This window comes from Stereum hirsutum (assembly GCF_000264905.1).
Source record: "Stereum hirsutum FP-91666 SS1 unplaced genomic scaffold STEHIscaffold_3, whole genome shotgun sequence".
In the NCBI taxonomy this organism is placed as follows: Eukaryota; Fungi; Basidiomycota; class Agaricomycetes; order Russulales; family Stereaceae; genus Stereum; species Stereum hirsutum.
In genome coordinates, this window is record NW_006763133.1 from 1,719,284 (window position 1) to 1,734,116 (window position 14,833).

The window sequence follows — 14,833 nt, forward strand, 5'->3', positions numbered from 1 at the left end:
AAGTCGGTGCGCAGGTCAGGAGGGGCAAAAGAATTCGTACGTTTATGGCATGCTTACATCCATGCGTCCTTTTAAATTTATGGCGAGGGGGGTCCCTGGTCGCGTAACTTCTCGTGATCAGCCCTGGATACGATGCGCCCTATGTACGATATAAGTATTTGTTCGATTCCAGGCCTGAATATATTGTATACGTATCGGGGATGAGGATACGATAGACGAGGGACGTCGTCGCACGCACACTTCCGGGGATACCGATTATCCGCAGGGACAGAGAAACAGATATCGGCCCTGCAGGCAGGTGGCGTCGGTGGCGTCCTCGTCATGATGTGGATGCCAGTGTGTTCTTTGTCGTCCGAGTCTGTTGCATGGTTCAAGTTGACTGGAACGGGTTTCGATTCAAAGCGCACGTTGATCGACACACTGTGACTTAATGAACAGACAGATGGGGATCGATGTATGATGCATGATTGTCGAGCATGGAGCATGCTAGGGCATCATGATTCATGATTCACATATGCGTATCACCTCGGTGCTGTGCTGTTGTGTGGTCAAGGTCAATCATCGTGAGTGGGGTTTAAATAATTTTGTACTGTCCATTTTTGATCGTCTTGAATGTATGCATGTACTGACGTATCGTGTCGGATCGTGTTTTTACCAGACGACTCTGAATCGTCCGATCGGATATCTACGCACCCCGAAGAATCCCCATCCAGCGGGCTCTCAGTATTACTAGTCTACACCATCATACAAGACTCCATAGTCTCGTCCCCTGCGAGTCTGTACTCCATCATCAGACGTTCAGCCAGATTTATTCAATCCAGGTAAGTTATGGAGGAACGCCGCATACTTATAACGCTATACTTACTCACCTCGTTCGAATCCGAATCCGACGATGAAGCGCTAGATTCGGACGACTGGCAGGTAAGTAATTACACATCCGTTGACACAGATATCCGAAGTGCGTCCCCCCGAAATCCCATGGCCATGGCACTGTTCCGCGTCGAATATTTTCTTTTTCTTTCGAAGTACTTACCCAAGGGCCAATACCACTACGGCCGTCTATTGGGCCACGTCGAACCTTACAGTAGTCCTTCGACCGCATGCATCAAGGATAGCAATAAAGATGAATATGGTCATGCGCATTGAGATCACTCATGCTCTATGTGCTATGGGGAAAGTCGTGCATATGTCGAATCCAGTCGTGAATCAGCCTCGTTATTCAACTATGTATAACTTGTCCTCCTCTTCTATCTCCTTAGATTGTTGCTTTCCCTCTGTCCCTTCGTTCTCTTCCCGCCGGCTAGCTTCCATCGAAGTCGCATCCTTTCGCACCATACGGATTCACACCCGAAGTAAGATCCCCACTCGACTGAACTCCTGACTCGGACTCGGACTCGGCTCTCTGCATCCATCACGCATCATCGTCTAACTATAAGTGCATACTCACTTCGCACTTCAATGTCGCCCGACCATTCAAATCGAAGCCTTGAAGCCCTGCAGCTAGGGTCAAGCTGGGAAGTCTAAGATGGGCCGTAACCACCGCAAAACAGTGTCCTGGAAGGAGTGCATGCATGCTACTTATTCTTCCATTTCTATGACTCTGACTCTGACTATGACTATGACGCTCGCTCTATTCTTTGACCTTTCTTCTCAGACGCCTGAGCAGCCTATCAGACCGTTCTTCTATTCCGTGCCATTTCTTTTCTATCATAGGTTTGCGAGCGGTAGTCTCGTAGGGCATAAATTAACTTGAAGGCGTCCACGGTTCCGCACAAGAAAGGCGGGTCGCCCAAGCTTCCCTAATGCCGGTGAAGAAGTGAAGCCATCCATAACAACAAAGCCACCTTCCATACTATATGCGCCACCATACCCGGGCCCGTGACATCGTCGCCGCTGGCAGTTACTGTCGTCTGCTTGTTTTCGCTACAAGATCAGCGGTCAGTAGCGGATCCGCTGGCATTCGCATTCTTCTTATCTATACATATAACTATATCCGGACACGGTGTTTGTTCGACTGTGCCTTTCCGGGAGGAGATTCAGAGGGCCAACGCGACACACACACATATACTCCTGTTTCCTTCTCGTCTGTCATCGTCTCTAAATCACCACTTCGATGATCTCAATTAAGATATCATAATATACGCCAACCTACCTACAACCAGCCCCAGTTTATTTCGCCTTCAAACCGCGAAGCATGACAAGTAAGAGCCGCTGTCCCGCATAAATAACCCCTCCATCTTCAGTGAAAATAGCACGTAAGACCCAAACACCAATCCCATCCTCCTAATCTGGAGTATACCGAGGCGGCAACGTCGCCACCTCCTCTCCAAACCCTCTCAACCCACTATCACTCTCCATAACTGGCGCCGGCGCAGCGAGCCCCGGGGGACCACTGGGATCCCCTTGGCGTGTAGTGGTGAACGGGGAATCGGAGCCACTAGCCTGAGAGAAAGTGGGTGTGTGTGTTTGGGTGGTATCGTATGGATTGTAGTCTTCGAGCTTGCGGGACTGAGAGTCGATAGGAGTGCTTTCGCGGTGAATTGGATTTTTGGTGGGGGTGATCCTGGTGTTAGATGTAGAGGTGGCTAGGAAGGGCGTGATGTCGCCTGTGTTCCATGAAGCCAAAAATGAATAGACGTAAGACACGACTCCCGTGTGAGCATAAACTACCAGGATAGATGAACTCACCCTGACGCATCTCCGTTGGCACACCGTGCTCCTGTCCATCCACGACACCTCCGTCGCCAAACGTTGCATACCGATCCTCATGATAAGGCCCGCTCGAGTCGCCATCCGTGTTTCTTCCTCTTCGCAGCCATAACAAAATGGCCAGTCCAACAACAGCCAACGCTACGACACCACCAACGACACCTCCCGCAATCGCACCAACATCCGTACCCTTCGTCCTCGAACTCCCATCGGCAGTCGAATTCGATCCCAGATTCGGGTTCGAGATATCATTCCTCACGAACGCACTCCCCGAGTTCAGCAACAGGTAGTCCAGATAAAACGCCCCCGCCGAGCCCGCTTGGATCTCCAGCGTGTGGTAGTCTCCGGTCTGAGCCTGAGGAATGGTCACGTTGAGAAGCATGAAGTTGAGCGTTGGGTTGGTGTAGCCAATGGGTGGGGCATTAAGCGAGCGGGAGGTGTTGTCGAAGGTGTAAGTGCCGAGGGAGAGGCCAGTGACGGAGGTGAGCATCCCGTATGCTTGGATCATAGAGGCTCCTATAAACGGAAAATCAGTCGGGCTAACAGTCGAACCGCAGGCTGTTGCCAAACAATGGGACTGACCGGTAAAGTTGAGCGACACCGTCGAAGCGCTGCTCGTAGGACCCATCACGGTCGAGTTAAACGTCGCATCCGTCAGATTGAACGTCTGCGTCTCCGGGAAATTCGCAACAGTCGTGTCCCAGCCGTTAGGATCCCCCGAATACTCCAGCCACTCGCTCTGATCGTCCACAAATAGCCAGCTGGTCTGCGCACTGGGCGAGGGCATCGACGAATTGACTGTGGCGTTGTAGATGAGGTAGTCGAAGAAGATGTTGGAGATGTTGCCTCGGGGGGCGGAGCTGAGAATTTCCATCTCGAGGACGTGTGTGGAAGGGGAGAGCGTGGGAGAGACGAATATTGGAACATGGGTTCGGTGATCTGAGGGGACAGAGTACGTGTTTGTTGAGACGATGGAGCCGTCGATGCTGAAGGAAACGTTGGTGCCGACGTAGGCATCTCTGTCGCCGCCAGCGATGCTGCTGAACACAGATATCGAGGTACCTATGGAATAGCATTTTCAGGTGACGAGGAAGCAAGCTGGAACTGCGGGTAGATCTCAAGTGGGAGGAAGGGGATTGAGGCCTACCATTGAACTCGAACCTCATCGACGACGATGCATTCCCTGAACCGGACGTTGTCACGAGGAATTCAGGAACTTCACCTACAGATACATCAAGTCAGCTAGTTGTTTTTTTTTTGCTCAAAATTATGAATAAGGCAGGAACATACCCAGCCCGGCGACGAACCATCCACCTGCTTCACTCGAACTATTGGTATACTCCCCTGGTGTATGAGGCACTGTCGGCTGGTATTGGATATTGGGGTCCGAGTCATCTACGATCACAAAGACGGACATTGTGACGTGCCCTCAGCCTGAGCCTTGTAGGTCTATACACGAACAGGGTATTGCCTCCGAGAATCGTGGAACCAAGAAAAGGGGCGAGTCGAGGACAACGACGTGGAACACTGAGGAAGGGAGAAGATCCAGGAAAGGGACGCTCATTAACGAGGTATCTGATATGAGACCTACTTATTGGCTACCTACCACCATTTGCATAGCTATTAGGAGATCGTCTAGATGTTGTGGTATCTCCATCGCCTGTCTTGGTCCAATGATACGTACGTTGACTCTACGCAATAGTGGCTGCGCGTACCCCTGCATGCAGAACACATAAAGGATATATATGATCTAGCAAGTTCCACAACAAAACATGCAATCAAGGGCGTTCAGGAACTTGTGGCAGATAGCCGCCATAAAGCGGCGAAGCATTCAAGGCGAGGCGAAGCTCCGCGAAGACCTAAATAGAACCTAGGACACAGGCTTCATGTGCCTATCAAAATGGCAGTGGTCAGACGCAATGTAGCGTTCGAATCGGGAAGAGAGCGGTCAGATGGATAACCCAGGGAGTTATAAGACGGCGTGTTGGGAGGTCGGGATCATGATCAAGATGGCATTTACAGAGGAATAAGATCGGATCGACTCGGAGCGAACGTGGTGGATTGTTCGTGAGTTTGGGTCAGAAAGTCATGCAAATATGAGGTGCATTGCTGCAGAGAACCGTGACGTGAGATGGCCAAGTTCAAGTAGATCCCAAACTAAAGAACGCTGCCGACTCGGATGTTCGAATTGACAAAAGACCGTTCGTTGCAAGTTCGTTGCGCCGCAACGAGGCGGAGATACCCGAAACTCGCGTGCCCCGCCCAGCAAGTCGGCCTCGTCTCGGTTCAAGTTCTTTCTCGTGCCACACCGTCTCTCGAGCTATGAGGGCTCCGCACGTTGAAAAAAAAATTCATATCTCATTATTCTCATTCGATACTGGAGCTTGTCCATGTTTCTCGTTGAACCGGGTACCGCGACGCAAAAGTCCACCCATACGGACCTCTCTCTCGGACCGCCGCCACACAAACAATACATACGTACCTGAATCACAGAAGATATTCAATGGGCCCCATATGTATAGCGATTCAAATCTTCGGAGCCGCCACCAGCGCCCACTTCCTGATTAGTAGAGGCGTAAACATATAAATATCCCCCAATCACTTAGCGTCATCCCCCAATACCATAAGTAGTGTCCTCCCTCATTCACAATATTATGCGAGTTCTGTACCTGTTCAACGACACGCCCCGCTCGCCGAGCCCCAATCGGTCTCTTCATACTATGTGCTACTGTAGTTAGTTCCATCTCCAGAGCCGAATGGCCATTTTTCATGTTCTCGAACGACACTCCCAGAGTAACGACAAACGAGCAAAGCAAGAGCAAAGCAGTAATCCAATTCAAACATGCGAACAGACAACCATACCATATGTGCTACCATAAAGAGGTACTCATGTAAAAAAACATAACAAAGCAGTCCAGCCACGGCCTCGGACACAGCCACAGCAGCAGACCCACGAACGGAAAGGGATTATACAAAAAAAGGAAAAGGACAATAGTAAAAAACTGAATCAAAGGGGCCAACGGGCGAGGGATCCACCGGACAGAACGCGAACCAACATAAGGTAAGATAGAACGAACAGAAAGTAGCGAAGAAACGATGCATGATGGGTTCGCCAAGCTAGCGAAAAGACTAACTTAGAAGAGAAAGCAGGGACAAACGGGCAAACAAGGACGACGACAAAAAGAGAAAGTTACAGTAAAAGTTTTTTTGGGAAGAAAAAGAAAAAGAAATGCGACGACAGTACTAGCCAGCGGACAAGAAGGAAACTCGAAGCTCTCAGGCCGAACAGGACACACTGTATCAAAATATGCACATACGCATTCCCCACGCATGCTCAGAAGCACTCGAAGCGCAGAGGCAAGGACGCAAGGGCCATACTCACTCCGGACCCGACCGACGAGCAAACAGATGCACAGATGGGCCCATGTAACACATAATTCATATCCAGCCCCCAGCTAGCCCAACACCCTCCTTCTCCGCTAGCTAGGATGCGACGCAGTCGGGTACTGCTGTTGCTGTGGCGGGTACGGGTTTTGTCCTCCAGGAGCTTGCGTCTGCTGTTGCTGGTTCTGCTGCTGCTGTTGGGGTTGGGGTTGCGTGTGCATCCCTGACATGCCCATCATCGAACCGGGAAGGTTGCCCAATCGGGAGAAGAACTCGTCCCATTGACCTATACGCACACGCGAGGTCAGTCATGGCTCGAATGGACACGGACGAAATAGAGAAGACAGAGATCGGAGGATCAATGAAGAAAGGGCGGAACGAGAGAAACTGTCGAGGACGAAGAGGCTTAAGTAACGAGAGAAACGCACCCCAATCGAACATCCCTCCCGGAATGCCCTCCAACCAATTATTATCCGCCATCGCCATCTGCTCCAACGTCCCCATCATCGCCATACCATCCGCACCCGCCCCCGTACCTGCCGCCGCCCCCGTCCCTGCTCCTGCCCCCGCCGCAGGATCTCCACTCACGGTCGCATTACCGCCACCTATTATCGACGGCTGCCCATCTAGCATATTGATCAGCTGAACATTATTCCCGATCAGCGCGCTCGCGTTCATCGCAGGGTTAACGTTCGACATCGGATCCGTCGGGAGACCGTTGGACCCGGCCATCCCACTACCACCGGTGCTGGTACCTCCTAATGGCGTGTAGTTGACCATGGGGCCGCTCGTGGTGGGGCTGCGCAGAGGTTGCGCCTGCGTTTTTCGACTGGCTTTGGGATGTACTGGATGATCTAGATCAGAATGACGTTAATCAATCAGAATAAGAAGTTTACAGGCAAAAGTTGAACATCGACAAGATAAATGGCCAAGGCGAAAAAATTGATAAAATACTCACTACCGTCATTATCGCCCTCGCCCTCGCTCCCACTACTAATAATCGTGCCCGGGCCCACATCTGTATACGCATCCTTTACAGGCCCATGCGCGATAAACACACCCCCTCCCGGCCGACTTGGGTCCTGCTCGTAGGAAAGTCCACCCAGCGGCGGCGGTTTCTTGCCCGTGACACCACCCGTCGGATTTAGAGCCGGCGTCTCCATTTGTGGGGGTGGACCTTGCGTGGACTCGTACAGAAGCGCGATGATTTCCGCGGTCTGATCACGGTTCGAGGTTCAAACAACATGACGTGAGGGAAAACAGTCGAAATATTGTGGGTTTCGATGGGTGAAATAACAATTGGTTGATTAGTATGAAGAGGAAGAGATAACGCGACGAGACGGACCTTCCGTCGGGCAGACATATGGTCTGGAGAGAGGGATCGCTCCCACCGTCTAATACAGTCTCGCAGTTTCTTCAGTTTGAGAGCCGCTTCCGGGTCTTTCCTCCTTGCCCACGTATGATACTGTTGTCGCCAATAGATATGCACGAAAACAAAACGGAAGGAACAAGAACGCCCAAAACAAAACATGAGGTCAGCTCCCCGGAATGAACAGTCGTGAGACAAAAGAGCTCTGCGAGGAATAGAGTAGAACAAGAAAGAGGGCGAATACGGACCTGGACCAAAGCACATGACGTCGCCGCATACGCAACCAACAACCAAACATCATACAACTTGTCATGCTTATCCAACCAGTCGATCGAGTCCCCCGTGAGCTTGACGAGCGCGGACCACTTCTCGACCGTCATCCCAAACTTCAAGTGCGCGGGGCACGAATAAGATATACGCATAAACACGCGCCAAAAGATCATGGAGACGCAAGAATAAAGCAAGAACAGCAGACCTAATCGTTCGTTCAATAGGGTGAATACGATTGGAGCGAGAATGAGTCAGCGAATGGCATGGGAAGCAAGCGGGCGGGATGAGGTGGGATAGGTGGGAAGAGCGGTGAGCGGTGGGGTATGCGAACACGCTATCCCGCTGGCAACTGAACAGGGGCAAAGTCAAGAGCGAAACTTACCGGCGTTCATGGGAGTGTCGGGGCCACGGAATTGTAGGCTCTCAGGGAGGTTAGCTTTCCAATTTTCGATATCTGCGAGCAGCTTGTAGAGCATCTCGTCGTTGGTGAGGGTCAGACCAGAGGGGCTGGGCGAATACTATTAAATTTTGTCTAGCGTCATGTGGCCAAGAGAAACAACCCACCTGTATATTGTCTTGAGTACTCGGCCGAGAATGATGCTTAAACGGACGAGTTCGTCCATGTATAAGTCGTTAGGATCTCCCGTAGACGGAAGTCTGACATCGCAGTCGTTAACGTCTATCATGTACGGATGACCGTATGACAGACTTGTCCTAAACAAGCAGACATCAGCGCTGGTCACAAATAGCAACGTCTTGACTGGTGCTGTGAGAGGCAATAATTACCATCGGTCGCTGATGAGCAAGGCAGCCCAGATCCTTCGCCTGGCCTCTACGTTCTGTTGGATGGCTTCTACACGGTGAAGCCCCATGTCTTGCGCCTATAGCAATTGAGTGAGCATTCAGAACACCGCGAACCCTAGTTAGTTACTGCGTACCATGCGAATAGCGGTGCCCAGCCTAATCCAGAGTGCTGACAGGGCGTTGGGCACGAATTGCGAATGGCAATCGCCGACCATACAGAGGATGAGCAAGCTCTGCACATTGGCGATCGAAGCGGTCGACAGCACGTCCTCCGTCTTGATCACATTATTAACCGCAAAACGTATCGAATCGAACACGCTCTGAGGCACCTCTCTCCTAGCGGCAGCGACCAGGCAAATAGAATAGAGTAATATTGGCGGCGGCGAATTAGTAGCGAGGAACTCCGCCTGTGTGATGATAGGAAGGATAGGTGCAATATCGGTGAAGTAGGCGTTGACGAGTTGTTCGATCATGATTCGGTCGATATGCATCTCGACCGGCTTAGGCATCGACAATTGTGTCTCGTCCGGGTTCGGTTCCCTCACTTGAATGAGGCCATCCCCGTTCTGCGCTACCTCCCATGTGTGATGATGTCGGACGTCGTAGGATTCGTAAATGCGAGAGGATATCGTAGCCGTCGAATGCAGCAGGTGGGCCTCTGATGTGGGTCCTGTGTGCGTAAGACAGAATTGTCAGGACGAATTAAATTGGTCGTTTGTGTCAAAGCGTGACATACCGCAGATTCTAGGGTCTGATGCGCGCGGATCGTGAGGTGTAACTGAGGAATGGGGCTCTTTGGCCTTTTCAGCAACGGCGTTCTCTTCCTCGAGCTTCTTCTTCTTGAAACGAGTCTCGGCGATAGGCAGGAAAAAGGTGCAGTCAAAGCCATACTGTTTGCAATGCTGGCACAGTGGCGGCTCGGACTCCACAAGGACGTCGCATCTGTCATGTGCAAATGAGTAAGCTACAAAAGCGGGAGAACAAGCGCTCGTGTGAGGAGTCGGACAGGCGAACGAGTGCACGGAAAGTGGAACGGGTTGGACGGTCGATTGAAGAGAGCGATACCAACCTGATCTTACGGCTCCTACAGCTGTCGCACGCCCTCTGCGTCTTTGTACGTTTCTTGATCTCGTGCATACCTGTTGTTATCGTGAGTGGTGAAGGACGAGGGGGCTCCGGGCTCGGACCTGGCGCGTCGCCGTCCGAAGCATCGCCATCCTGGCCGCTGACCGACTTGCGTTTGCGCTTGCCATTCGCGGGCTGAGATGAGGCGGGAGACTGGACAGGGGGTGAGCCCTGTGCCGAGTCAACAGGACGGGGAGGGGGCATGTACATGAGCTGCTGAGGATACTGGGGATAGTGGTAAGGCGCGTAGTGACCGGGGGCCATCACGTATGGGTACTGAGGGGGGATATGAGGAGGGATGGCTTGAGGCGAGCCATTTGTCTGACCGGGTGAAGGATGCGTGTACGGGGCGGCAGGCTGCCGGAATGGGGAGCCGTTCGGGGGAAAGGAGGGCGTCATGATGGCGAACTGAGATGGGGGACGGAACGGCTGTGACGGTGGCTGGGGCTCGTTGGTCGTCGAGCCAGACGATGTGCGCGGTGCTGCCGTCGACGGCGAGGACGGTTGAGGCTGGTCGGTGGAGGGATTGGGAGGAGGAGCGTGGGAGACTGGAAGGGAGGGGTATGACGGTGAACATTAATCATTCCGGGCGATCAGCACACGTCCATGACGAGAAACAAGAGCCCAAACCGCTCACCCTCGGACGTCGTCGACCGACCTCCCCCATCACCGTCCGCGCCGTTCTTGCCAGCCTTGGTCCGTTTCTTGCTCGCCTTCTTCCTGCCACTCGTCGCCGTCGCCTCCGGTCCTGGGCCTGCTGCCCCCGTCTTGTCCTTCGGCTTGCCGTCCATTTCCTAACTGACACTCTACCGAGCCCTTATTCGACACGAAGCTGCAAGAAGAATACCGCGACCGGCCTGATGTGGATACCGCGTTCACCGACCGCCAAAAGCCCGCTCTGAATGAGGTATTGCACGCAACCGAGCGCTTCGGGTCCAAGCGGCGACGGAAGAAGGGTCAAGACGTCAAATATCCCGTATACGAGACCGCTTCAGGAGCAAGAAATGTCGAGCAACCGTCCGTCGTCCGCGCGCTTTCCTCTCGCGGTGCAAACAAACTCAAAAGGCAACCCGTTTTTCCTCGCAACCCTGGTGCGTAACCGTCCCGCCGGGTCACCCGTGACGCACCCTTCTTCCCGCCGGGCCCAGCCGCGGGTCTTCAAGGAACGCGTCCTCTTTTGTCCTCCGCCTTCAGCGTCTTTCTCCGAGTTCGCTCACATCGTTCAACTTACTCCTCGTTTCTCCGTTCTTCGACGGAATGCATGCGGGTTTTTTCGTGTTCATCTCCTCACTCATGCACTCACGAAAATTCTGCGATGTATACTGCACTCTACAACAATATTATCTGCCGTTTCTTCCCGCTCCCACACAATCAATTAAAGTTTGCGCGGCCGCGGCAACTCTCCGTCCTCCCGCGGGAGTCGAGGAACGCCGTCAAAGCCTAACCCAAACTCTGACCCCCTTCGACACAATCCTTTGACGCCAGGGACGTCCAGCTGTCCTTGTGTCTGTCTCACAGTGCCTCAGCTGACGATTGGACGAATGAACCCGGCTGACTGTTCCGTGTCATTTCGTCACTGTTCTAGATAGGCTGGACAAAGTCGCAGTGTCCCTTGGCCGATTTACTTCCACCAAAACCCTCCGACAAGATCCAGAGGGGTATGATATAAGTATGCTATAATTATATGAATCAAGAATAGGTAAACGCCCGCCGCCCCGATATCACGCTACATTGACACCGAGAATGTTAGAAATCGATGTCGACAAAACTGTCTGCTACCGCTACTATTAGCTAGTCATCTAGGAAACGAAAGTGAAAACAAGAATAAAAGAGGATGTTCGAAAGCTTTGAGACAGACGGGATAACAAAACGTCAATGTAAATAACGCGGGTCCGCAAAACCACAGCCAGAAAAAGGAAGGGACCAGAGATGAATCAGACAATGTTGGTATGTAGAAAGTCAAGCTCTAGGAGCCATATCGTCTCATCCAGAAAATTCGAATGCCACTGCGAATCTCAAATCCCGATAAACGAAGCCAACTCCCTAAACCCTCCCCCTCTCCAAATCCACATCAAGCCCATGCTCATCCCACGACGACCCCCCACCCCCATTCAAATTCCCCACCTTCACATCCCCATTCAACGCCCCTCCTCCCCCCTCACTCGACCTCCCCCTCTCATCCTCCCCGTCCCCCAACATCCCAGGATTGACCTCCCGCCTATCCTCCACCGCGACCGCATGCGGCCTCACCCACGAATACCCCGCCGGCCTCCCGAGCACGTTCATCACGTTCTGTCGCCACGAGCCGTGAGAGAACGGGTTGGGCGGCGCGGGCCCGGGTACGAGCGTCTTGTGGGCTTGGTTCCGGATCTATTTATTTTAGTATTTTGGATGGGATGGGAGCGAGAGGTGGCGCGTCGGTTATCAAATCAGTCGGGTACGTCGGGGGAGTTGGTCGACGGGAAGAGGTGTGGGTGAGGAGATGAATCCATGGAGATGAAAACCAGATAAAGACGGAGATCAGTAACCGTGCTTCAGAAGATCAGACCATCGAGATGCGAGAGCGGTCAAGACGGAAACGGACGACGAGAATACGTAGTGTCCGCAAATAAAATAGATAAATAGATGGGATATGGGCGCCTTGACGGGGCCGGAAGCGCAGTAATAACTGCATTCGGTTGTTATACTTTGCGAGGTGGGTTCCTACTGCGTGTAACGTCCGGAGGCCGTGTTTATACTTGGAGTAATACCCGTTACGCTCGGAAGTGTGTAGATTATGACATACACTAGTCTGCGCAAGAGATAGTGCTATGCCGGGCGTGCGGAAAAAACATACAAAGAGAAGATAAATCCGAATAAGAGGAGCACATACCTGTTCAATGGTTGTGACATTCAAGAGCAGTAACTACCATACCGAACAAAATTCGTCAACGAACAGTTCAAGAACAGCACCGAGATGAAATAAGGCTCACCCGCATATGGTATGTCAATAACGCCGCCACCGGCCATACTACGATAATAGAAAGAACAAAAACCACAGCGCTCCCCGCGCCGGTGCTGATTGCATGTCGGAAGGTGAGATGCTCCTTCCGCGTGAGCAAGTACAAGTGTAGCGCCGAAGTGACGATGATGAGGCAAGTAGTCAAGGTCTACATGCAAAATAGAAATTCGACGTTCGATGTATTAGAGGCCAATATAAATGTTGCTGCGCATTGAATGGGACTCACCGCGCTGAAAATAAAAGTGAAGAAGTAGGTATAATTGCGACGGCCCACACAGTTGTTCACCCATTGGCAATGATGATCACAACCGTCCACACAGTTGTCGCACTGCATCGAAATCCCGTCAATTCAGCGTAAAGTCGAGAAAGAGAACGTCACGAGTACGCACCATTTTACAATGGCTAGACCGAGGTGGTCTGTATATCTTACACGTGGGGCAGTACTTCACGCGCACACTACAAGGCAGACAGTAAGAAACTATAGTCTCAAAAGGATGCATTACTTACATTCCCGCTCGTACTTTCAGATCTCGTGGCAGGGGTATCCTGGATTCTGCGGAACCAGAAGAGCTCGGGGCGCATGGCGGATCGTGGTCCAAATTCCGTGGCAGAATTCCAGGATCAGTGAAAGCCTTCAAGCGAGGTCGTATATCAGACTGGAAGTCGCGTGAGTCGGGCCACGGAACAAGACACGTACCGTAGACAGCATCAGTGTAATAGTGAGCAAAGTCATGTATGCTCCAATGGCTGCCACAGCCGGGCTCTCATTATGCCACCACCAAACACAGGTCGTCCCAAACCAAGTACCCGCAATGCCAAACACAAGCACCAGCGAGCCAATAAAAGCCCACGGACTATCGCCCCCCGTCAAGAACATCCCTTCACAAAAGAACCGATTCCTCGACGGCAAAAGCTCATAATTCCGTGTGGCTCGTTTCGTCTTCTCGTCAAGCCGTGGGGTCGCGCTTAACGGCGGGTTAATATCCGGAGGGTACGGATTGAACGAATTTGGTGAGGTAGGCTGTCGGAGGTGCAGGGAAGGCGAATGCACAGATTTATAACGATGTTCCATATAGTCGTCGAACGGTTTGGGCTCCTCCGTCACCCGCACGTCTGGCGATGGCAAACCGCCCGATAAAGACCTGCGCACCGACTCGAGACTGATCCCAAACTTTCCCAAGCTATCCCTCACCCTCCCACCCGGACTCGATCCATGTGTGGGACTCAAGGTCTTCTCGGACGCCCCCCGTGTAGTCTGCGACGGTCGGGATTGCAGGCTATTTGTGGACGTTTTGTGAGACATGCCACTTGCGCCGATGGGTAGTAATGGCTCGCGACTGAACTTGGCGTTCTTCACGGGGAGTTGATGGGATGGGTCTTCGAGCGTCAATGTGGTAGAGGCGTGCGAGGTGCGTTCGCCTGCAGGAGCGTCGGCGATGCGGCGAGCGCTCATGCCGTCGTCCGACTCGTACATGACCTCGTTAGAAAGCGGGTGGAACTGCTGTAGCGAGAAGATTTGAGTATCATGTGTGGGTGAGCCCGGATGTGAAGAACCAGCGGAAGAGGGGCGGCTGTGGGGATAGGAAAGAGATGGTTGATTGGGTCGTGAAGGGCGAAAGAATGAGGCCGAGGGGAGGATGCCGCCGGCGTGAGTTAGACTGGTGGGATTAGGAGAACTGGGCGACACAAAAGACCTCCTCGTAGGCGATGTAGGCTCATGAGAAATGTGAACAGAAGGGTGTGGCCTGGATGTGGAAGAAATGTTGGACCCCGTCCGTTGATGGTGGGAGGCAGTTGTGTTCGAGGTGCTTCCACTGCGAAGTCTGCTTGTGGATGCCGGGTTGTCGAACCTGGTCGAGACACCCACAGAGGACAAAGATGAAGGTAATTGGGACGGCCTGTTAGCAGTCGGAGTGCTAGGCGTAGAACTAGAAAAGGGTAAAGAGTGTTGGGAGTGGGCAGCCATTGCACACGAAGGCGGCCGACTTGTTGGAAACGGGGAAAGGAGTAGAGTCTGTCAAAGGATGGAGACCAGTCCGAAGACAATCAGGATATGAACAGAACGAGCGAGGAAGGTATCCAGAGAGCGCAGGAGGAGGGGCACCAGAGGAAAGACAGAGCGAGCGTTTCCTGCGAGTCGCTCGAAGGGAGCAGTGTACGGGATGCGGTCA

At 52.6% G+C, this 14,833-nt stretch overlaps 3 protein-coding genes across 3 annotated transcripts; all 3 read right to left on the reverse strand.

Annotated features, from left to right (window-relative positions):
• Window positions 1–2,283: 2,283 nt before the first annotated feature.
• STEHIDRAFT_108573 (uncharacterized protein) lies at window positions 2,284–4,126 on the reverse strand (the record flags this gene model as incomplete). Its single annotated transcript, XM_007300963.1, has 5 exons — window positions 2,284–2,606; window positions 2,689–3,225; window positions 3,292–3,771; window positions 3,857–3,931; window positions 4,000–4,126. 5 exons carry the CDS (start codon window positions 4,124–4,126, stop codon window positions 2,284–2,286), a joined length of 1,542 nt encoding a protein of 513 aa, XP_007301025.1.
• A 2,062-nt stretch (window positions 4,127–6,188) lies between these two features.
• STEHIDRAFT_52346 (uncharacterized protein) lies at window positions 6,189–10,060 on the reverse strand (the record flags this gene model as incomplete). Its single annotated transcript, XM_007300473.1, has 12 exons — window positions 6,189–6,379; window positions 6,522–6,579; window positions 6,682–6,926; window positions 7,085–7,310; window positions 7,439–7,558; window positions 7,711–7,937; window positions 8,115–8,239; window positions 8,297–8,446; window positions 8,519–8,613; window positions 8,671–9,206; window positions 9,273–9,478; window positions 9,606–10,060. 12 exons carry the CDS (start codon window positions 10,058–10,060, stop codon window positions 6,189–6,191), a joined length of 2,634 nt encoding a protein of 877 aa, XP_007300535.1.
• A 1,265-nt stretch (window positions 10,061–11,325) lies between these two features.
• STEHIDRAFT_92556 (uncharacterized protein) lies at window positions 11,326–14,806 on the reverse strand. The gene is made up of 7 exons (XM_007300964.1): window positions 13,360–14,806; window positions 13,170–13,294; window positions 13,052–13,118; window positions 12,889–12,990; window positions 12,634–12,810; window positions 12,534–12,566; window positions 11,326–12,031 (listed from the first exon to the last, which is right to left on the reverse strand). Exons 1-7 carry the CDS (start codon window positions 14,626–14,628, stop codon window positions 11,705–11,707), a joined length of 2,100 nt encoding a protein of 699 aa, XP_007301026.1. The 5' UTR covers window positions 14,629–14,806; the 3' UTR covers window positions 11,326–11,704.
• Window positions 14,807–14,833: the final 27 nt, after the last annotated feature.